This window comes from Chionomys nivalis, chromosome 4 (genome assembly GCF_950005125.1).
Source record: "Chionomys nivalis chromosome 4, mChiNiv1.1, whole genome shotgun sequence".
NCBI classification, from domain to species: domain Eukaryota; kingdom Metazoa; phylum Chordata; class Mammalia; order Rodentia; family Cricetidae; genus Chionomys; species Chionomys nivalis.
This window is the reverse complement of record NC_080089.1, coordinates 84,766,841-84,791,185: the sequence shown is the minus strand read 5'-3', so window position 1 is coordinate 84,791,185 and position 24,345 is coordinate 84,766,841. Positions and strand designations below refer to the sequence as shown.

The 24,345-nt window shown below is 39.9% G+C and overlaps 1 protein-coding gene across 3 annotated transcripts in view; it reads left to right on the top strand.

Moving 5' to 3' along the window:
• Me1 (malic enzyme 1) overlaps positions 1-24,345 on the top strand; it is a 119,199-nt gene that overhangs the window by 48,181 nt on the left and 46,673 nt on the right. For all 3 annotated transcript variants that reach the window (XM_057768175.1, XM_057768173.1, XM_057768174.1), the window contains 3 exons: positions 1,297-1,372; positions 5,483-5,644; positions 10,101-10,204. In XM_057768175.1, coding sequence (XP_057624158.1) covers positions 1,297-1,372; positions 5,483-5,644; positions 10,101-10,204 — 342 coding nt within the window. The remainder of the gene's footprint in view (positions 1-1,296; positions 1,373-5,482; positions 5,645-10,100; positions 10,205-24,345) is intronic.

The following is a 24,345-nucleotide window of genomic DNA, read 5'->3' as shown; positions in this document are numbered from 1 at the left end:
CTCTCCCCCCTCCCTCCTCTCTGTGTAGGATTAATGTTTCATATTCAAATTGTATACCCAGCAGTATGAGTTACTGACATGCAGAAATCCTTTTGGATATCTCTGTAGATTTCTAATAATGGGAACATTCCAGGAAGAATTACAAATAACTTCTAAAATGCTTGACTCTCGTAGGACATTATAGACCTTTGGCTTACTGAGCTTCTTCCTAGAGGAAGCATTTTTGCTGTGAATGAATCTCTACATAGTGCAATAGATCATGGGTGGCCAAATGGCTCTTCCAGAGTAACTGAACCCAGATCTGTGCATAATAAATCTTTACATTTAATTGCTGTTAATTTTAGTATCATCCTTTGTTATTTATTTTAAATAATTCTGTTTCACAATAACATTATTATTTGAAAATCTTGGCCAGCATACAGTCCCCAAAGAAATATAATTTAATGCTGTATTGCCAAGAACATCTTATACAACCTAATATAAATTTCTTACTTAGGTCTAAATAGCTCATTTTAATTTTCCAGTTCTTTATTTATGTCCTTTCTGCTGATTTCATTGGATCAGTCAGATCTAAAAATTCACGAAACTTATTAGGAGCTTCTTACAATTTACAGTAACTTCACATGAGACAGTAAGAAAACCAGGAAAGGATATCATTTATGCAGGTTCTTCCAGAGGCCAGAAGGGGGCATCATCTCCTCTGGAGCTGGAGTTACAGGCAGTTGTGAGTTGCCTGACAGTAGTGCTGGGAAGTGAATGTGGGTCTCCTGTGGGAATAGTGCACGCTCTAACTACTGAGCCATCTCTTCGTATTAGTGTGCTGTATGTATATTTATGTGGGTGTGTGGGTGCTTATGTGTACACATGTCTGCGCAGACTTGCTGGGTCAAGAGGACAGTAGTGGTTATCCTCCTTAATTACTCTTTGTCCTTTATAAAGGGTCTTTCATTGAGTCTAAAGCTCACTGATTTGGCTAGGGTGACTGACCAATGAGTTTCAGGGATCCATTTGTCTCTTACGCCCCTCCCCCTCCAGTGCCATGTCCAGTTTTGTGCAGTGTTGGAGATCAAGCCCAGGGCTTTTTCATGTGTGGCAGACAGGCACTCTGCCAATCCAGCTGCACCCCCAGCTTCCTATTTACAGGATTGCTAGCATTATTTTAGGAAGTCCTTTTTCAGTAGTGTAGTAAAGATGGAACTATAGTAATAGGTTTAAGGTTTTTTTTTTTTTTTTTTACTAATGTTCATGGTCATTTGGCAGGTTTGAAGTAAATTAAAACTTTTTTTTCCATACCAGGGGCCTATTTATTAGTATCCACGACAAAGGGCATATTGCTTCAGTCCTCAATGCGTGGCCAGAAGAGGTTGTCAAGGTAAGTTATCAGTGACTGCACTGTGGTAGTTTGCTCTCTTTTCTGTCTCATCAGTCTAATTGCTGTGAGCAGCATTGTCAGATTGTCACCTAATTAATATCTCTGATTTATCTACAGTATATTAATTTTATTATAAAGCTATTTAGATACTGTTTTCCTGTCTAATTTCTTAGTGTTTCATTCTTTGTAAAATCATTATATATATAAACATATATTATTCAACATATAGGGTGTATAATTTCTTTTTACCTTTTTAAAATTATTATTGTTTATTTTTATCTTATTTTTATTTATTTTCTTAAGATGTAGATACAGGGAGTTTTAGTATAGAAGATGTCAATAAATTTTTATATGAATGCTACATGGAACCAGACTTATAATTTACCACATGTTTATGTATCTCTTTAAGCAAGCTTCTTTATTGTAACTGTGTTTTCTGTGTTTAATGATCCACCAAGTTCAAGGCAGGCAGAAGAAGTCTGTCAAATCAATCCTTTTACCATTATGATCTTAAGGGCTGTGGAATGTCCTTCTGTATAAGTGTTTTTTTATTGGTTAATGAACAAAGCTGTTTTGACCAATGGCTTAACAGAGTAAAGTCAGGTGGGAAATCTGAACAGAGATATATAGAGTAGGTGGAGGCAGGGAGACACCATGTAGCTGCTGAAGGAGAGGGACACACTGGAACCTTACCAGTAGACCACAGCCTCGTGGTGATACACAGACTAATAGAAATGGGTTAACTTAAAAGGTAAGAGCAAGCTAGCAATATACCCAAACTATAGGTCAAACAGTATTGTAATTAATATCATTTCTGTGTGATTATTTGGGTCTGGGCATCTGGGAAACCAAAAAGCAGTCTCTGCTTACACTTAGGAGCTATGAGTTAATGAAATTTAAAGTATAATAATTTTTGAAGGTTGTATGTGCGTGTGTACTTGTGATCTGAGTGTGGGTGCATTCATTCCACAGCCTTGGTTATGGGCTCTGAGCTCTGCTCAGGCTTCTGTGGCAAGTGCTTGCCTGCAGAGATATTTCCCTGGCTTGATATTTACTATAACCAAAAATCTGGAGAGGATTTTAAGAATTAACAAGGTAGTTTCGGAAACAGTTCTGGAGTTCTAATCGGTACTTTGCCATCCCGTTCTTAGGCAGCATTAGCTGATCTCACATTAGACTTCACTAATAGTCTACCTTTGTCCGTGAGTCTCAAAGCCCGTGGCCCTTTCGAAGCTTAAGATTGGGGTTTGGAATAGGACACTAAGTCAGTGCTTGATTGGAATGGCATACTGAAGAGTAAGTTATGGTCTCTGCTGTGTAGTTGAACACACATGTAGAGAAGTGATTAGCTAAGATATAAAGTTCATGGTAATGTACATGCTTATTTTTTGCCCTGTTAACTCTTTAATGTTGAAATATTTCCAATAAGGCATACATAAACTAAGATATAAATATCTCCAACTTTAAAAATGTTTCAATATATGATTATAATTTTATAGATGCACGCCTTCATAATTAGGTAACGGTACTAGATGGGAGAGGAGCCTAGGGAATAAAAGCATAACATAGACGTGCTGTCAAGTGAATGGCAATGTATATTATTTAAAATCACCTTTTCAAAAAAAATTGAAACTGTTCAAATTATACAGCTTCAGTGTTTTAAATTATATAAATCACTCAGATTATAGGTAATTTATATGAAAAAGTTGCTATCTTTAGAGAATGCACATTAAAACATCCCTAAGTATAGGCAGACCACTGGGTTCCCCATGTTGAGACTCCATGTATGAGAGTGTTTGTTCAGCAGTGCATACAGGTGCTTCCAGCTGTGACAGCACATTAAATAAAACAGTGTCTATTAAATACACACCATAATTTTTTGGATACTTAGAAGTGCTGTAAACTTAAAAAGGTCTCAGTGCTCCATGATAGCATATCTATTACTGTAAATTAGAACTGCAGCGGACGGTATGTGATTACCTTCTCTGCAAGAGCATGAATGTATTGACCAATTGCATGTAGGGGAAATTGTGACTCCTTGCAATCAGACAGGGAAACATTTTCAAAGATGGAGTATATGAAATGTACAAAAGGTATTTTAAATGTATTTACTTTAAAAATAATTTCCCAGTAGTTCTCTTTTATAGTCCACAAAACTGTAAAGGTCTCAGCAGTGCACATGAAAGTGTGGTGTGGTATGAAGAGTGCAGTGCTGAGTGCAGACCCAGGCTCTGGCTCTGGAGGACTGCCGGGGTGGCTGTCTGTCTGGGTGAGGTGGTTTGGCTCTGTAGGACTGCCGGGGTGGCTGTCTGGGCAAGGTTGTTTAGCTTTGCGTTTTCGATGTCATGACCTGTAAGGTGAGAGGAGGGAAAGGAGCGTGCTCCATTAAAACACTGGGACTTTCTGAGGGTAGGAACAGAGCTTCTCTCTTTCCTTCCTTCCTTCCTTCCTTCCTTCCTTCCTTCCTTCCTTCCTTCCTTCCTTCCTTCCTTCCTTCCTTCCTTCCTTCCTTCCTTCTTTCTTTTTTTTTCTTCCTCTTTTATATTTTTTTAGAATTTGAAATACATGTACTGTGGTATGTTCTTTATATATCATGATTTCACTTCATGCACCCGTGGATCTATCTAGTTTTCTACTATTTATGAGCTGTTTACTGTGTGCTAAATGTTGTGCCAGATACTGGGATAGCAGTAGTGAGCAAACAGAGCCACTCTGAAAGCACATATCTCTTATTTTTAAAATAAGAAATAGAGGGGCTGGTTGTTGGTGGAGACAGCTCGTTTGTTCCCAGCTACCCAAACCTAAAATAATCACACAGGAACTGTATTAATTAAAACATTGCTTAGCCAATATCTTAGGCATATTACTAGCTACCTCTTATATCTTAAATTATCCCATCTCTATTAATATGTGTATCACTGCAAGGTTGTGGCCTACCTGCAAAGTTCCAACAGGTTCCCATGGGCATCTTTCTCCTTCGGTCACTACATGACGGCTCCTGACTCCACCTACTTTCTCCCAACATTTAGTTTAGTTGCCCTACCTACTCTGCCCTGCCTAGGCCCAAGTGGCTTCTTTATTCATTAACCAATAAAAGCAACATATATACAGAAGGACCTCCCACATCAGGCTGGAATGAGGGCTCAGCATTTAAAAGCACTGACTGCTTCTCGAGACCCCAGGCTGATCCCTAGCACCAACAAACATCCAGTCCAAGGGAAATCAGTGCCATTTTGGGGGCTCCATGGGCATCAAGCATGCCTGTGATTCACAGATGTACACACAGGCAAAACACCCATACACATGCAATAAGTGCATTAAAAATAAAATAAGAAATAGAATCTTAAGTCCATTGCTATTCCACAGATATTTTGACAGCAGCATTTTAGATTTTTTTTAATAAATTGGGTTTTCTTTTAACTTACGTTATAGTCATGAATCATAGAATGAAGATATTGAGTGCCTTAATTCTAATGGTGATATTAAATTCTGTAAAGTAAGTCCTCTATATGAGTAACGTGTGATTCATTATTCTGAGTAAGTAGAAATAAGCTAAGCAAAATTAATCAGTTCTAGGGAAAGGTCATAAGGCAATTAATTAGTGTAGCCGACTATACTGAACGTGCTCCGGAGATAACAGTACAGTGTCAGGTATTTCCAGGAGGAAGAGGCCATAACATCCGGGAGCAGAGGTGTGACTATCCTATCTACCTAGCACGTTTGCAGTCCTCGTTATGGACACGCCTGTGATTGCACCGAGGGGCATTGGCCAGTCTGACAGCTGCCCTGTGCTCCTGTTTGCAGTTTGAGCTCTAATTTCCCATTTGTTCTCTTGATTGAAGAGTAAGTTATTTGTGTTGTTTGAATTTCTATGTCACACCTCTTCTTCTTTTTACAGTAATATGATTAATCACACATACAACTTTGTATAATGCTCAACATATATCAGTCAAACCTATTTCTTCTTCCCTAATGGCTATGAATAAACACTCAGTTATGTATATTTAATTTATGCCTTTCTTGTAACTCAGTGTTTCATCGCAGGGCATTTATTACCTTTAGGACTAGAGAGCAGGAAAGATGGACTTGTTGTCTTTTTCTTTCTTCTAGGCCATTGTGGTGACGGACGGAGAGCGTATTCTAGGCTTAGGAGACCTGGGTTGTAATGGGATGGGCATCCCTGTGGGGAAACTGGCCCTGTACACAGCCTGTGGAGGGGTGAATCCACAGCAGTGCTTACCTGTCATGTTGGATGTGGGAACAGAAAATGAGGTACGTGTTTCAAGTGTATAAAACAGCCAGCGGTTTTAAAAAAGTGGTGCCAATTTCTATATATTGTATTTCATGAACTTCATAAAACATACTCACTTTTTAGGTGACCCCACTTCTCTCAACTCTGTTCTCAACTTTTATAAGAAAATCACTTTTTTGTGCTTTTCTCATCTCTATAGTATGATTTATGGTTTATCTGCCTTAGTGGTCTCAAATGCTTTGATAAGTATTGATGCCATTATTATTTGAAGCAATGGATAACTCAAGATTCCATAATTTCTTTCTAATTGTTATCTTTATGTTGTGCAGAAAAATAATTCCATAGGTCTTATTAAATTTAATTAGCTAGCAACCTTTCTGTTCTAAAAGTCTGTATTGAGTCTGGGGTAGATGATTTGGAGTTAACTTTTCTTATTTCACATTAATATTTTAGAAGAATTCCATCAGTAATTTAAACATCTCCTATATTTTTCATCATGTACAAGCAAAATTATATTTAGCTGCTATGTCTGAATGCTATCCAAGGAAATATTTTGATTTAAAATGTGGTTGACTACTCTTATATTTTCTTTTTCAATACTAGTAGAAATGAATTAGTTATCAAAGGTAACCTGCTTAAAAATACTGTTTTAAAATTCTATGTGTATATTGCTATTAAGATTTTATTTTAATTTCCATGTATTTTAAAACAAGCTGAGATGATATAAGGAAGTCAGATAAAATAAAAACTACAAGATCTGTGGTGTATCTTGAAAATTCTAGGTGTTACTGAAGAGGAATAAAACTGAAATAAATATATAATAATTTGAACAATTTTAAAGCTGGACCTTTAAAATCATTTATACATTTTTATTCATTTGTGTGAGTATTTTGTTTGCATGAATGTGTTTGTACCACATATTTGCCTGGTGCCTATGATGTTAGAAGTAGTTGTTAGATCACCTGGAACTGGAGTTTGAGGTGGTTATGAGCCATGGTTGTGAACCACAATGTGGGTGCTGGGAACTGACCCAGGTCCTCTGCAAGAGCAGCCAGTGCTCTGAACCTCCAGTCCCCATCAAGACTGTTTCCTGCAAGGTTATCAATATCATGTGGACATAGAGAAGATTGATCACTGGAATCTACAATAGAACTTCTTGCATTGACAGATTACATGAGTTGTCAGAAACAAAAGGTTTCATGAAAGTGGGTCTTAGAATTGTCAAGTTGACTGGTTGCCTTGGACTTTTCATATTATCTGCTTTTTAAAATGTATCTTATTTACAGAGAAACCCTGTCATGAAAACCCTATGTGTATATAGAACATATCTACCTGCTATCTAATTTTCAACTTTCATATTTGTCTTTTGGTGTTAAAAGTGTTGTTGTATTCTTATTTTTTGCATATGTATATGAATGTGATGTATCTAGGTGCTCATGTATGTGTGTGGGAACACGTGTTTAGATGTACATGTATGTGTGTGGGAGCATATATGTATAGGCGCCCATGTATGTGTGTAAGCATGTATGTGTGGGTGCCCATGTATGTGTGTGGAAGTATATTTGTGTAGGTGCCCATGTATGTGTGTGTGAGCACATGTGCACAGGTGCCCTTGTATGTGTGTGTGAGCACATGTGTGCAGGTGCCCATGTATGTGTGTGTGAGCACATGTGTGCAGGTGCCCTTGTATGTGTGTGTGAGCACATGTGTGCAGGTGCCCTTGTATGTGTGTGTGAGCACGTGTGTGCAGGTGCCCTTGTATGTGTGTGTGAGCACGTGTGTGCAGGTGCCCTTGTATGTGTGTGTGAGCACATGTGTGCAGGTGCCCTTGTATGTGTGGATGTGGAAGTCAGGTTGAATAAGGGTTTCATAATGCAGAGTACTCTGTCGCCTCCTTTTGTGACAGCCTATAAACTAGAGTAATCTCCAATTCCTCTCTTTTTCTCATTTTGTTTAGGTGAGAATACAAAACAATGGGTTCCATCATTGTGTCTTCATACATATCTGACATAACTTGCTCTCACTTATTCCCCTCCACCACTGTCCTCCCATAACCCTGCTTGCCTCTGGCTGGTTCCTCTTGAAATTGCATTTTATATATATTAATTTTTGTATATATTAATAAATCTTAAAATTAACTATTATAATTATTTTTCTCTTTTTTGAATTTGTGTGTGTGTGTGTGTGTGTGTAAGTGTGAGAAAGAGAGGGCAGTCTGTAGGAGTTGGCTCTTTCCTTCTGCCCTGTGAGTTCTGGAAATTGAACTTAGGACATCTGGGTAGTGGAAAACGCCCTTACCCACTGACTTGCCTCAATCACACTTCTTTATGTTATGTCCTTCAATTATCAGTGTGGGAAAGAACTGGAGAAAGGCAAAGGGACACATTTTTCCTCAACTGTGTTTTTCTTTCCTTTTTCCTCTAAATCTCATATTTGGAGTCTAAATATATTCCAGACTTGGAAAAAGTATTTTAATATTGGCAGCCATTAGTAGCACATTGGCAGTTTAACCTCGGCTACCCAGAAGCCTGCCAATGGGTTGTTTAAAGAGTTTTTATGCATTAAGGAACAGCTGGGCTTTACAACAGTTGTGGGTTTCAGGTTTTATATTTTACATTTATGTGATTTAACATGTTAGCTTCCAGTGAGCAAAAAACCCTAACTACTTGTTCAGCAGCACATTGCAGGTATGATGTATGGTCAAAGCAAGGGCATTTCACAACGAGAGAGAGTGCTGTTAATAATTATACCAGGGCGGCAGGTGTGCACTTGGCTATGGTTTCTATTGGCTTTAAGTAAACCCTTCTTCAGAAGATTTAAATAGTTGAACCATCTTTAACATTACCACACCTGAAAGAACATATTTGTTTGTAACAAAGTCTCTCCAAACCCAGTGGCTTAAAATCATTTTTAATAATGCTTATGACCCTGTGAACTGTAGTTTGCACGGATGGCTAGGACATGTGTACTTTTCTCCATGCAAATTCTTACTCATAAGTTATCTACATTATATATACACAATACAAGGGTTTCCATCTCAGACTCTATCAAGTCTTCATCCCAGTAACAGGAGTGGGTCTGAAGTTAGGGTCCTCTCATCCAGATCAGTTCTAGATGAGACTTGGGGTTTGCTTCCTAACTGTGGCTCTTTTCATGTGTTCTCACACCAGACTTAGAGTGGTGAGTCAGGGTCAGAATAAATGACCAACATTCTGAATCAAAATGGGAGGACTAGGAGTCCTATGGTTCTAGAAGGTCCACAGCCAGTAAAGCCTTCCTGGACATGAGGCCACCCCTGTATGGCCCAGATTCCTTTCCTCATAGTGCGTTTCTGTAGCTCATTCTTTTCAGGGTTTTGCTTTTGCCCTCCTGTGAGTTCTTGACTCTGCCCTCTGAGATATTTTTCCCTTTTCCTAAGAAAACCATTTAGAAGGTTTCCAGAAGCAGGGCTTTATGGTTTCCAGTGCTCAAGTCTTACACATGTGCTGGTAAATATTCCCCCAGGCCTTTTGGTTTTGATTGTAAAATAGAGTTATAGCTATAATATACATATATATATGTGTGTATATATATGTCAACCATCCACTACAAATATGATGAGATACATTTGTTTCTTTGTATTGTTCTTAAATCCTCTGGCTATATTAAATTAAAATAAGGGTTTTGTAGATTACTTCTTTTTTCTATTTACATAATTATGTGTATGCAGATTCAAAGTGCTAGTTCTTCCCTTCCCAGTCTACGCGCTTGTCTTTTTCTTGTGTTATTGTAATGACTAGCATCTCTAGTGTAGCGATGTTTTTTCATAGATATTAATTTGTTGAGAATTTTTGCTACTAATGGGCATGTTTTACACTATATTATATTTCAATTTAACAATTGATTTATTAAAGTATTAAGGGTTATTTTTGCCAATACTTGAACAGAATAATGCTGTTGCAGGTTCAACAGTTTAAGAATCAGTAAACTATAAGGTTTAAAAAGCTTTAGAAAAACCTGGTCAAGGCTAAAAATAGTCTCTCTTAAGGAAGTCAATAGTCATATAACAAGAATACTAAAAATATTTGAAGATTTCATTTTTTGGGGCATAGAAATCTATGAAAAGAATTGTTATCTTTCTGTTTATAAGCTGTTGTACATCTTTAAAACTAAAGATTATTTCTGTGTGTAATCAATTTCATCTCCAGAATCTGAGTGGAGCTTTTCTAATAAGCATCACTGGCATGTTTTAATTACTTTTCTTTTCCCCAGACTAACCCAGAATGTTGTAACATTTAGTAACTTTTTTTCTTATTTTGGATCTGGACAGTATGGACTCTGTGAAGCATTAAGTAGTGACTAGGCTAATTATGAATCAGTATGCTAAAATTTTATTTCTGTCTCTATCTCTTATAGAGATGATGAAGCAGGCTAAGGAAAAATAAATGACTTTCTCATTGCTAATTCTTTTTATGGCAACTCTTTTCTTAACACTAGGAGTTACTTAAAGACCCGTTGTACATCGGGCTGCGGCAGAGGAGAAGGAGAGGTCCTGAGTATGACGAGTTTTTGGATGAATTCATGGAGGCAGTTTCTTCCAAGTATGTGCAATCTTTATTTTATCTGTATTTGACTTGAATTTCAAAAGTCTGAAACAAAACTACATGACTATTAAAATCTCCCAAGTTTAATTCATTATGGTTTAATAATTAGATTTGATATGAATGAGAGAAAACTACCTCTCTTCCCGCTAGAACTTTCCCTGACCAAACAGTAGCATCACTGTATCTGTCCTCCGAAGCTGCCTCTGTTCCTGTCCCTGAAGGAGGAGCCATTGTCTCTATGGAAATGCATGATGATACCTGTCCGTTCTGCACTGAACCCACAGATCGCATCTGAAGTGCGTGCTGATGGAAACAGGGGCCCGGCCAGTGGCAGTAAATACAAAAAGGAAGCCTTTTCCTCTTTTACATTTTTGGCACTTTTTTCTGGCTGCTGGTAAAATCTGCTCTTCATTCATGTTTGTGGCTGATATTGGACCCTCTTGTGGTCGGAGAAGGAAGAGGTGGGGACCGAGCGTGAGCTATGCAACCCCAGAGCCTATAATAGAGGGAGAACCAGGCTATCACTAAGTTTATGCATGTCTGCTTAAATCTACAGGATTTGATTAAATGTGCTACTGAATTTTTGTCTAATATACTTAGCGTTTGATTGTGGGCCTGTGGCAACTTTTTCCTTGTGAGAGATTCTGTGGTAATTTTAGTAATATACTCAGAGGGAATTTTGCCATGCCAGCCGACAGTCATTCATTGTGTTAGTGTGCAGCCATAAAACCGTTAGGGTTAATATATATATATATATATATATATATATATACATATATATATTTAATATATAATTTGTAAATAACTATCACTGGGATCTCATGTAACTAGAGTTGTCCTTTTGTTTCTTATAATTTAAAATTGTAACAAACAGAAGAAAATGCTTTTTCATCTGTCTGTATAGCATTTAACTATATTCGCTTGTTCATCATGGGGTTAATGCAGAGTACACTTTTAAATTGGTGTGGACTACTTTTAAAAAAATGGTTGATTAATTTGTTTCTTTCCTTCTTACACAGTAAACTGTATTTATACATAGAAATAGTTGAGAATCAAACTATTTGAGAATAGTTTAAGATCAAAATTAACCAATAGCATTCATTTCTACTTTTTATTCATATGGAACTTTAGATGTTTTATTCAAAGATTTATTTATTTATTTATTTATTTTGTTTACAGTGTTCTGTCTGCATGTATGCCTGCAGGCCAGAAGAGGGCACCAGATTTCATTACAGGTGGTTGTGAGCCACCATGTGGTTGCTGGGAATTGAACTCAAGACCTCTGGAAGAACAATCAGTGCTCTTAATTGATCCTGCACTGAAAAAGATCATCCCAACTTGGTGCCTCTCTCAGTTTCTCCGGAAAGCTTTCATTGTTTCCATACAACTTTTCTCTATGCATCATCATTTAGGAGATTAGGACTTGCTTAATAAATAAATAATGAACTTGTCTTATTTAGGTAAATTTATTACTAGGTAGATTTCACACACTGACAGTGAAGCAAAATGTGTTGCAAGTTTCATTTCCTTTTCGTTTAGGGGGCTTCATGGCACTACCTAAACAATCTCTTGATTATGCTGTTATTTAGAAAGTTGATAATCACAACCTTATATAAGATTTTTGAGGGGCTGGAGAGATGGCTCAGAGGTTAAGAGCATTGGCTGTTCTTCCAGAGGACCCACGTTTAATTCCCAGCACCCACAAGGCAACTCACAACTGTCTTGTAACTCCAGTTCCAGGTGATCTGACACCCTCACACAGACGTAGACTTGGGCAAAACACTCATGCACATAAAATAAGATCATTAAAAATTGGAGGATTACTTAAGATATATGAAAAGGAAATGGGGATTAATAGACTCAGCAGTAGTTTTAATGTGGAAAGCTTTTCTAGCCAGGTATACTTGCTCATACCTGTAATCCTAGGAATTTGGAAACTGATGCAGAAGGATTGCTGTGAGTTCCAGTTCAGCCTGCACTATATAATGAGACTGCTCAAAAACAAAAATGGGGAAAATGCAAATATATCCGGAGGAAGTGAGTTGTATTCTGGATCCTTCTCAGAGAAGAGTAACAGAGACTTAAAAGTATCATTTTGATATTGTTCCTTCAGAAGCTGTCTAGAAGTGAAACCAAGCTTTGCCCAGTTAGATAATGGCTAATGAAGATAAGGTCATTTTACAAGAAAACATGAGTTAAATTCACGGTTGGGGTTACTGGGCCCCAGACTGTGATGTGATGTGATGTGGTGAGTGCTCTGGGGACTAACACTTTAGGAGGGAGAAGCTGTGCTGCAGCACGGGCCCCCACACCCGGGGAATAGCATTTGGGACCATCCTAAGTGCTACTGAGATTGTTAGCAGCTACTAATTTCCCCATGTCCCCACTGCCTAAACCTTTCTGATTTCTTAACTTACTGTGTTGCAGTGATGGGGTGGGTGGAATGGTATCAAATCATCTTTGTTTGCTCTATGGTAACTCTTCCTGTGTAGGTCAAGGACTTGTAGATGTTGTGACACACTTAATGAAGCATGAAATCAGAATATCTCAGTTGAGAAATCTGTCACAGGATAGATCTGTGGTCTTATTCTAACTTTTCTGAGCACCTGGTTGGGGCTCCATTTATTAATGCCTTCATAGAAGGGGAGGGAGTAGGAGCATCTGATGATGTTTCAGGTCTCCATATATAACTGTAGACCCTGGCCAAAGTCCTCAAAGTGCCTGAACACTTTCCCCCAGTGTAGCTACCTGATTAAGCACTGTAGATCTCTCTGAAGAACTGGGGGGAATTACTTTCACGCATTCTTTCCAAAGTATTGTGAAATCTTGCCTCCTGGAAACTAGACCTCTTCTGCCCATGACTTGTGGGTAAAAGATTAGCTCAAGTTTGGATATTGCACAAGCAATTGCAACTTTATTGCATTAACTGCCTTCAATTGTGTAGCTGTTTGTCTTTGATTTCTTTTGGTGGCAAACACTGAGTGGCAGACTCTAGGAAATCTGTACCCTAACTGTGAGTGATTCTCACACACACCGTTGTTGCCCTCCGAATGCCAGCTGCACCCACCAGACTTCTTCCTGGAGTCCTATCATCCTTCTGACTGCTACCAGTGAGCCTTCTTATAGATCAACTTTTCTGTCCATCCTGGCCTTCTGAGAGCCAGGAGTAAGCTTTTTAGTAATTTGGGGGCATCTCATCAGCGTATTCCATGTGGCTTTGGTACTTGGTATGGGTTTTTTTTTGTCATTGTTATAGAACCTAGTCATCTGATGTGTTTTGTTTTGTTTTTCTGTATGTAATTTGTACATTCCAGAATATCCTTCTCTGAGTCTGGTAATCCCTGCTTCTGCCATCCATGACAGTGCTTCTGGAATCTCGGCTTCATTTAGTATGGGCCATTGGTTTGGGTACGCATCTAGCAATCACCTTTTTTGGGGGGTGGGGTGGGGTTTAGAGACAAGGTTTCTTAGTGTAGTAACCCTTACTGTCCTGGAACTTGCTTTGTAGACCAAATTGGCCTCGAACTCACAGAGATCTGCTTGCTTCTGCCTCCTAGGTGCTGGGTTTAAAGGCATGTACCGCCACTGCCTGGCTATCTAGCAATCATCTTAATATTCACTTTGTGCCATCTCTAGGGATTCTTTTTTTTTTTTTTTTTTTTTTTTTTTTTTGCTTTTTCAAGACAGGGTTTCTCTGTGGTTTTGGAGCCTGTCCTGGAACTAGCTCTTGTAGACCAGGCTGATCTCGAACTCACAGAGATCCGCCTGCCTCTGCCACCCAAGTGCTGGGATTAAAGGCGTGTGCCACCACTGCCCGGCATCTCTAGGGATTCTTGCCAGTTGTTGAATTCTGCATCTCAGGAGACTGTCAGGAAATCACTACCTAACATTAGGGTTCATCTGATCAAACACCCTCTTAAACTCAATTGTATTGTTCCTGGCTAATACAAGCTATCTAAATTCGTTCTCTGGGATACAGTTGTTCTCATCCTTTCTGAGCCCCAGCATGTACTACATGACTTCTAATGTGATAAGATGCTCTTGTAGACCTGAGAGGGGTCTGGAGGAGATTCAGGAATCGATGGGGGCTAGACGGGTGCATACTGTCTCCTGGAGGGAAAGTCTCTATCTTAAAAAACAGTGAGAAGAGAAAAGAAGACCGCTCTCATAAGGTCATAAGTGGTGTTGACTCTGAGGATTCAAGATTTGGGGAGCTCAAGCTGGACATCCCTCCCCATGCAGTAAGAACCCAATCACTCTACTAAGACTTGGACGTAGCAGATTTGCCTGCATGAGAATCTTGAATGCTCACTGATGGCTCAGTGCCCTGTTCTCATCATCAGAGTCTTCTGCTGAGAAACCACACAAAGAATTTGAAAGTCTCTTTGTATATGCAATCAAAGGTCTTTGGCCCCCATGTTGACAGCTGTTTGCCCTCGAGTCTTGTGTTCTTTTCCTATTTTCCTTTTAGTGTGTTTTCTCAAAAACTCTTAAGTAACATTCCAGTAAACATTCTCTCCTACTAATACACCAAGCAGGTCACCCCAGGAGAGCATGTTAGGAGTTGGACTGCTACCTTGTGCCTGGATTATTTACTGTCTGTGACAGGATCCTTATGCTATCAGTGGCTGACTTAGGTCAAAGGACCTATCTTATCACCTGGTCATTGACTAGGTTGCCTAGGACGCATATTCTGAGAGGAAGCTCAGGGTTTAAGGGTTTTGCAAGAGGGCCTTTGAGGTTAACTCCCAGAGAAGAAAGACCAAAGGAGAGCGCGAATGGTTGTACAGATACAACAGCCTCCACTCATTCCTCAGAGAGCTCCACTGGCTATGGCTGTTGCTCTTTGGTCTGCACGGGCCTATCCTGTATGCTTCTGTATCAGGGAGTAATTGGATGTAGGTCATCTGGGAAAGAATAGGCCATGCTTTGTGGTGAAGTGGGTCTGTGGTGGAGTTGTTCTCAGTGGCTGAGGTGATCTCTGGCATAACGGTGGGTAATCCGGATATCATTTCATGTGTCTAGAAAGTGACTGAGTTAGGAAGTGTTAAGTGGCCTCAGTGTTAGCTAACATCTTTGGTAGTATAGCACAGACTGCTCCTCCAGACCTGTCTATTTGGGGCTGAGGAGATGGCTCAGTTGTTAAGATCACTGGCTGCTTTTCCAGAGGACCCGGACTCTATCCCCAGCACCCACTTGGCAGCTCACAACTATCTGCAACTCCAGTTTCAGGAAATCCAACAACCTCACACAGACATACATGCAGGCCAGAACACCAGTGCACATAAAGTAAAAATAAATAATTTTAAAAAAATTGTCTGTTCAACAGTTTTATTTCCTGACCTTAGTAATTCCAGATTTGAGATTAAAAATAAAAAACTTACTCAGAATATAGGTAAAGAAAAGCTTTACCCTCCAGACTGTCCTCTGAGCATCTTCGCGACAGAACTCTGCAGCTTTCCTCTGTGATCCTCCTCACTTCTCACCAAGCGCTCTTTTGGACTTTTCTTTGGTTTTTCCTGTTCATTCTCCTGAAACCTTAATATAAACGATTCATGTCTGCCTCTTGGTGATCCCGTCTAATTGGAGGTCTTTTTAGTTGTCACTGTTAAGTCTGGATTTCTAGCTTGGACATCTCACAATTCCAGAATGTGCAGCCAGCCTCCTTATTGATATTTCTACTGGAATCTGAAGTAGACCAAGAAGGACACCTGCTCTTGAACCCGCCTGTAAGCCAGCTTCTGCTTCCCCTTTTCCGTCTCAATAAAAGACAACCCACTTTTCCTGTTCCTCAGAGTAAGAATTACCTTTCCATATGTAGCCTGCCTGCAAAGCTTTTGCTACTTCAGTATATCCAAGATTTAACCATCTCTTTTTCTTTTTGTCTGTCACTTAATCTCTCTTCTTGGGATTATTGTAGTTTTCTACCTGGCTTCATAGCCTCCCCACTTGTTGCCTTCCAGTGTACTCTGAACACAGAGGCCAAGATGGTTCTATGTTGAGCAATTTCTTTGCTCAGAACTTGGCAAATGTTACCATTGCCTTCATGATGAAAAGGGGCTTTGTACTAACACAAAAGTCCTGTGCCACCTGGCTTCCTGGTGCCTTCCTGACCTTGTTGCTGTTTTCCCTTGCGTTCGTTAATGTGGTCTGCTGTTCTCTTCTAACTGAAGTGAGGTCAAGATGTATCGGGTCATCTGCTGAAATTATACCGTTGTCTGTCTCTGCCTGGTTTCCCACTAGAATAGCTGTCCTTCCTTTGAAATCTCCAGAGATCTGTTTTACTCAGTGAACCTTGTCAAGACCAATGTGCTTAAGGTGTTACCCTCAACTCAGGTTTTTCATTCTCTGCACCAAACCATACCAGATTTGTTTTTATCCAACCTTTTGTGTTCAGTGTAGATCCATACACCCTGAAAACAGAGCGCCTCGTCTTTCCATCACTGCTGTTCCCAGTTTCTTAGATGTTACCTGGTGTGTCGTAAGTACTCAGTTTGTGAGATAGATGATAGAATTGGTGTACTTCATTTATATAACAAAAAAAAAGGTATGACTAGAGAAATTCTGATGTGTTAAGAAATCTTTTTTATGTGACTTCATTTTAAGAAATAGTAAAGTGTTCTTATATATTGTATATAGCACACACTGCTAAGGTTATATTAAAGTTAACGCAGACATGAGCCTGTCTGTGTTTGAGCTTGTTTTGTGATTGTACTTCTTAGGTCCCTCTTTTCCCAGAATAGTTAGAAAAGTAGCAACAGCTTCTACAGTGTTCCCTACATGGGAATTTCTCTGAAGATGATGATGATTATTATTATTACTTTGTTTTTTTGAGACAGAGTTTTTCTGTGTAGCTTTGGAGTCTGTCCTGAAACTCACTCTGAAGACCATGCTAGCCTTGAACTCACAGAGATCCACCTGCCTCTGCCTCTCAAGTGCTGGGATTAAAGGCGTGCACCACCACCGCCCGGTGAAGATTGTTAATTAAGTGAATAAAAGGAAAGATTACCTCAAAAAAAAAAAAAAGTCTGGATGACTTTTTTTTAGATAGCCTCACTCTAGCTCAGCCTGGCTTCAAACTCCCAACCACCTGTCTACTGGGATTATGTAAGATTTGTCCTCTACGTGTTTAAAAGTCACTGGGAAGCACTGGGAATGCCTGCAAAGATCCTTACAGTATTTAGAAAACTTCCTCAATCTTGGCTCTTCATGGGTTTCATTTAATTTGTTGTGTATAACATTTAGGAGAAATGATCTTCATCTGAAGTCATGCCACCTTCTGTTGTCCAAGGCCGCTTGTTCGTTCCCAGCTGCCCAGACCAGAAATAACCACATAGAAACCATATTATTCACAATACTGTTTGGCCAATAGCTTAAGCATATTTCTAGATAGCTGGTATATTTTAAACTAACCCATCTCCATTTATCTGTGTGTCATCATGAGGTCGTGGCCTACTGGCAAAGTTTCAGAGGGCTCTGGTGGAGGCATCTGTCGCCTGCAGGCAGCTACATGGCTTTTCCCTGACTCTACCTACTCTTTCAGCCTGGCTTTACTCTGTTAAGCCATTGGCCGAAAGCAGCTTCTTTATTAACCAGTGGCAATAAAACATATTCACAGCGTACATCACCTCCCACATCAACCTTCACCTGCTGCATGGTGTGATGATGGGGTTTTTATAGGATGTCACTTTCTTTGCCTGGTCACTGTTGAGCTCAGAGCCTTTGTTGTCTGTATAAAGCATAGCAGATATTGCAGAATATATAGTAAGTTGGCCATAGTTCTTTAAGATCACACAGCAGGGTTCAGAGAAACAAGGTACATAGCCCTTGAGTTAGCATGAATGTGTCTACCAAATAAATGTATTTTTAATTCTTAGTGCTAACACCCCCTTTTTTCTAGATCTGTTATTTGTAAACTTATGTATTCCTCACCCTCACACAGGACTGTTATTTTCCCTGTCAACCTGACTCTGCACCAAATCTTTAGGCTCCATATAGATGAAGGTTTTAGATTTTATTTTTTTCATTTAGGATGTGCGCACATGCCCATGTGTGCTCAGACATACAATGACTCTTAGAATAGGAATGGTTTTTTTTTCTTTCAGGCTTTAGAGCCCATGTCCCAAGATGTGTAGAGGAGAAACCTGGGATTTCAAATCAGTGCTTAGGTCCGTCTACTCTATTTATAATCTAAGGAAACTATTTGCTTAGTTTCTTGCCCCATGAATTTCAGGCAGATAATAATAGTACACAGGAGAGTTGTAATGGTTGTAATAATAATACAGACACTAAGTTACCTTTATTAAGTGCTGTAAATATCAACCGTAATTTTTATTTCCTAGGACGAATGGCTAAGTTCAATTTAGTTTCAGTAAGCTGAAAACTTCAGTTTAATATAGATGGAACATTCGATGGTTGAAACCATCTATACTGTAAAGTGATAAAAATCACTCAGCGTTTGAGATTTCTGGTTGCTGTTGTGCTCTGTGGCCGCTGCATCACTCGCTCCTTCGTAAGTGTGCCTGAGGGTACCGTGATGTGGGAACAGGGATTGGAATTCAGCCTTGCTCAGTTTCCAGCTCGGGCTGCAGTGGAAGTGCTCACCCTACATGTGCTTTTGACGCTTGGAGCAGGCGGTGTCACAGCTTTTGACGCATTATGAGTTATTTGGAAGTGTTAATTACCACATTTATACACTATTAACCTAGAAAAATTCTCATTCAGCATGGTATACTCTTTCTATAAATGCCAGCTTTCCCTTGCTGCTTGAAGTTTTTCACTGAGATCAGGAGTCAAATTTGGCAAAACAATTGACTCAAGAGGAAAAAGTTACTAAGCTTTGCTTTGCATTTCTTTTTGTTGTTGTTTATCTATTTATTCATATATATATATATATATATATATATATATATGATTGTTTTTATACCCAATCAAAGTTTCTTATTCCTCCCCTCTTCCCAGTCAATCCCCCACCCATCTACTCCTCCTCTACTGTTTGTCTTCAGATACAGGCAGGTCTCCCATGGATATCAGCCAGCTATGGTATATCAATTTAAAGTCAGACTAGGCACCTCCGCTTTTATTAAGACTGGTTGAGGCAATCCAGTAGGAGGAGTGGGTCCCAAAAAGCGGGTAACCTGCTCTCACTGCTAGGAGTCCCGCACAAAGACCAGATTACACACCTTAACACACACGCAGAGGGCCTAGGTCAGCCTTACACAGTCTCTCTGGTTGTCAGTTCAGTCTCCGTGAACCCTTATGGTCAGTTGGTTCTGTGGGTTTTCTTGTGGTGCCCTTGGCATCACTGGGTCCTACAAGGGCCCTACCATCCTTCCTCTTCTGCCGGATTCCCTGAGCTCCACCTAACGTTTGCTGTGCGTCTCTGCATCTCTTTTCATCAGTTGCTGGTTAAAGCCTCCAGCATGAGGTGTCACTTGTATTTTGGATCTTAGACCTTCTGACAGGTGCAAGATGGAACCTCACAGTCGTTTTGATTTGCATTTCCCTGATAGCTAAGGATGTTGATTAAACATTTCTTTAAGTAATTCTTGATCTTTTGAGTGTCCTCTGTTGAGAATTCTCGTCTAGATCTGCACACCATTTTTAATTTGCTTACTTGTTTTTGTGATGTCTGGTTTCCTGAGTTCTTCATGTATTTTGGATATTAGTCCTCTGTCAGATATGGTTTGGTGAAGCTCTTTTCTTCTGTGGTCTGTCATTCTGTCCTTTCAACAGTGTCCTTTGCCTTACAGAAGCTTTTCAGGTTCAGTTTCAATTTGTTAATTGTTGATCTTTTTTAATTAAATTTTTATTTATTTTACATACTGACGGCAGTTTCCCCTCCTTCCTCTGCTTGCATTATTTTCCCTCTGCTGCTTCCTCTGCCCATCCCCCATCCACTCCTCCTCTGTTTCTGTTCAGAGGGGGGCAGGCCTCCCATGGGTGTCAACAAAACGTGGCATATCAAGTTAAAGCCCCTTATTTTGCATTAAGACTAGGCTAGGCAGCACAGTGTGGTTCCCATAAGCCAGCTCAAGCGTTAGGGACAGGCCCTGATCCCATTGTTAGGAGTCCCCAAAAATAGACCAAGCAATGTAACTGTCACACATATCTAGAGTTTGGTCCCATGCAGGCTCCGTTACCTGTCGGTTCAGTCTGTGGACTCCTATGAGCCCAGGTTGGTTGCTTCTCTGGGTTTCCTTGTGATGACCCTGACCCCTGACCCCTCTTGCTCTTACAGTCCTTCTTCCCTCTCTTCAGCAGGATTCCTGGAGCTCAGCCCAGTACTTGGCTGTGAATCTCTGTATTTGTTCCCATCAGTTAGTGGATGAAGGCATTCTCATGACAATTAGGGTAGTCATCAGTCTGATTACAGGAGATGGCCAATTCAGGCACCGTCTCCACTACTGCTAGGAGTCTTAGCTGGGGTCATCCTTGTGCATTTCTTGTGGTTTCTCTGGTGCCATTAGGGAGAAACCTAACTCCCAAATGCGCACCCCTATCAAGACATCTCTTTCATTACTTTACTCATCTGTCCCACCCCCAGTTTACCCAAGAGATAGCTTTTATTTCCCTTTCCCAGGGAGATCCATGCTGATCTTAGTGCCTGTGCAATTGGTGTTCTTTTCAGGAAGCTGTCTCCTGTGCCAATGCATTCAAGGCTCTTCCCCACTTTCTCTTCTCTTAAGTTCAGTGTATCTGGTTTTATCTTGAGGTCTTTGGTCCACATGGACTTGAATCTTTCATTCTTCTACACACTGCCATCCAGTTTGACCAGCACCCATTTGTTGTTGTTTTTTTTCCATTGTATAATTTTGGCTTCTTTGTACATCTCAAACTATTAGCTTTATATGTTTTATTTTTCGGTATATTATAGATTACCCGTACCATGTCAATAATTTAATTTTTATATCACATATAAGTCAAATGAAAATTCTGTGAAGAATTCTTGCCTGTTTAATTTCTATTGTATCCTCTGAACTTGGGTCTCAATAAACATTTTTTTTCAAGACAGTGTTTCTCTGTAGCTTAGGAGCTTGGAGCTTGTCCTGGAACTAGCTCTTGTAGATCAGGCTGGCCTCGGACTCCGAGAGATTCCCCTGAGTGCTGGGATTAAAGGTGTGTACCACTACTGCCTGGCTCCCAGTAAACAATTGTTGTTGAAATATTTGGTTTATCTGTGGTGTATAGTCAACTATGGTTAAAGCTTTGAAGCCCCAAACAAGTCTAGGTAAATTATGGGAAAGAATGGCAAGAAAGTTATTTGGGGTAAGGAGGAATAAATACCATAAATTCATTTTCTCTTATTCTTAACCTACCAGTTTTATCTTTCATTAAGAAAATGTCCAGTGGCTGCTCCAAGAGTTGGCAATAAACAGAGAATTTGCAGCATATCTCTTTCAAGTCTGTTTCCACACAACAAGGAATGGCTCCATAGCCTGTCCAGGTGTCCAGCAGCACCCTACTGCCTCGCAGCTGTTCCCGATCCAGTTATCTCACATGTCCACAGTGTTATGTTGAACAAACTTAATAATTTAGGGCACCTGAAGGAAAGAAAAAGATTTTATTTCACCTTTACTTATTCCCTTTCCAATTCTCTTCCTTTGTTTATATTGATGGTTGTCACTCCCCCCCAGTGCTGTGGCCCTTTAATACAGTTCCTCATGTCGTGGTGACCCCCCCAATCATAAAATTCTTTTGTTGCTACATCATTAATGTAGCTTTGCTGCTGTTATGAATTGTGATGCAAAGATCTGATATGTGACCCCTGTGAAAGAGGCCGTGACCCAGTTGAGAGCTGATGTTTTACATAGCTTCAGTCTTAAGTCTTCCTTCTCTCTTAAAAAGGCTTAACTTTTCCAGATTTCCTCAGTGTCTGAGATAGTTTTATTTATGCTGTGCCTTTGAAGGATAATTGCATTAACTAATTGTTGAGTAGTGAGTCTTTTCTTCCTTTATTCTCTTGCTTACATGATTTCAGAAAGGAAGGCCAGTGCAACTTTGTCCTTCTTCCTGCATAGGAAGATGGGGTTCCCACTGCAGCTTCCTTCATGATCTGCTCTGTCTTTAGTCCTCTGTAGTGTGACTCTACTATGTCTACATACGTTTTTAGATGCTATTTGTCCTGATTTATGTATGTTTCCTGTACGTTTGGGATGTGTGGATTGGTGTTTGTCATTAACTTCATAAGAATCTCAGCCACCGTTGCTTCAAATACTCTGTTCTTTTTTTTCTTTTTTTGGTCTTCCCATGTGCAGACGCCACACCTTTGTGATTGCCTCACCTTTGTGGTTGCCCCACAGTTCTTAGCTATTCTGCCACTAATTTCTTGCCCTTTCTCTTGGTGTTCCAATTTTCAGAGCTTCTGTTGGCTGTTTTTCAAGCTTACTTATTCTTTCCTCTGCTGTGTCTGGTTCACTGAAGAGCCCATCAAAGGCAATTTTCAGCAGTATGACTTTGATTTCCATGTCTGGTGATGTTACCCATATGTCCCTGCATGGCGTCGATTTCCTTGGAGTTAAGCTCTTCATAGCTGAGTCATAGTCATTTTCAGTTCACGGTCTGACTGTTCCAAAATTGCTGAGCATCTAGATCTCGTCTTTTTGTTTTGCTTTGTCTCATGTGACTGAATATCTTGTATCATTTTTGTGTGATTTGTTGAAAGCTGCTGTTTGGAGTCACTGGAGCTCATTTTGCTGACATCTAATCTTGCTGACAGTTTTGTTTATCTGGCTTGGTTAGGTTATATACTGTCCCTCAGTGCCCTTCTTTTTGTGTCTCTTACTGTCTGCCTTTGGATTTTCCTTGTGATTTCTTGTATAGACTATGAGACTTGCAGGTCATTGAGCTATTCTCTCCTATTATCCCAGAGTCCTGTTGAGGTGCTGAGCAGGGACTATGCTGTTTTAGCCCTATTTTAGGTCTTAGTCTTTTGGTGGATTTAAGCTGGGTATTTCCTAGTCCATGTTAGGAGCTACAGGAAACTTGAGTATTTCTCTTCCCCTAGGTTGCTTAGATTTTGCTAAAGCCTCAGTAAATAATCTTGGATGAATGGAAGTCTCCTGAGGGAAGTCCTTATGAAAACAGTGTTCTAGCATTTTCAGTATGGACACCTCCCACTTCTGCTTAAAGGTACCAGGGGACCTTTTTTCCCCCCTCAGATCTTCACAGTAAACATCTAATTCATGAAAGTTTGGCTGAAGGCAAGATCCCCTGATAATGTTTAACTGTCTCCTGCAGTTCAGTGGGAGTCAGAAGTGCTCCCACTTGGCCCCAGCAGCTGGGCTCTGCTCCTGACTTTCCTCTTTGCTTACCTTTCATTTTGGTTTAGACAGCACAGCAGGTTATGAGCTCAGACAGCGGTGGGTCTTAACCTTAGACAGTGGTGGGTCCTGAGCTTAGACAGCGGTGGGTCATGATCTTAGACAGTGGTGGGTCATAAGCTTAGACAGCGGTGGGTCATGAGCTTGGGAAGAGCTGTTAGTCTTGGTGTTTGGGCTTTTCTGTATAGCAGAAACAATGCCTTTCAAGGATTTTGTGTGTCAGAATAGGCAACCCTGGCCCTAGATTCAGGAGTCTGTAATTCATGAACATTGAGAAGCCTGATGGTATCCTGAGTTGAATTCTAAATCTTGTTCTAAGTTTTAGTTTCGTCATCCAAACTATGCCCTTGACTTGTTGTGTCCTATATGAACTCTCCCTGTGTTGTGTTAGAGCACTTGATGATCCGACAGTTCTGCTGCAAACCAGCCATATCTGTGATCTTCATGGGCCTGTGACTACCCATGTACTCATGAGCTGAAGACTTAGAGACTAACATTTTTGCTTTATACTTGATATTCAACTTTATTCTGAGGAGCCATTAGTTACTTTTATAGAATTGGTTAGTATATAAAGATTAATTCTAGGGGCTGGAGAGATGGCTCAGTGGTTAAGAGCACTGCCTGCTCTTCCAAAGGTCCTGAGTTCAATTCCCAGCAACCACATGGTGGCTCACAACCATTTGTGATGAGGTCTGGTGCCCTCTTCTGGCCTGCAGGCATACAAGCAGACAGAATACTGTATAAATAATAAATAAATTAAAAAAAGATTAATTCTACAAATATGTGTATGCAATGACAACATGAATTGATTTTCTA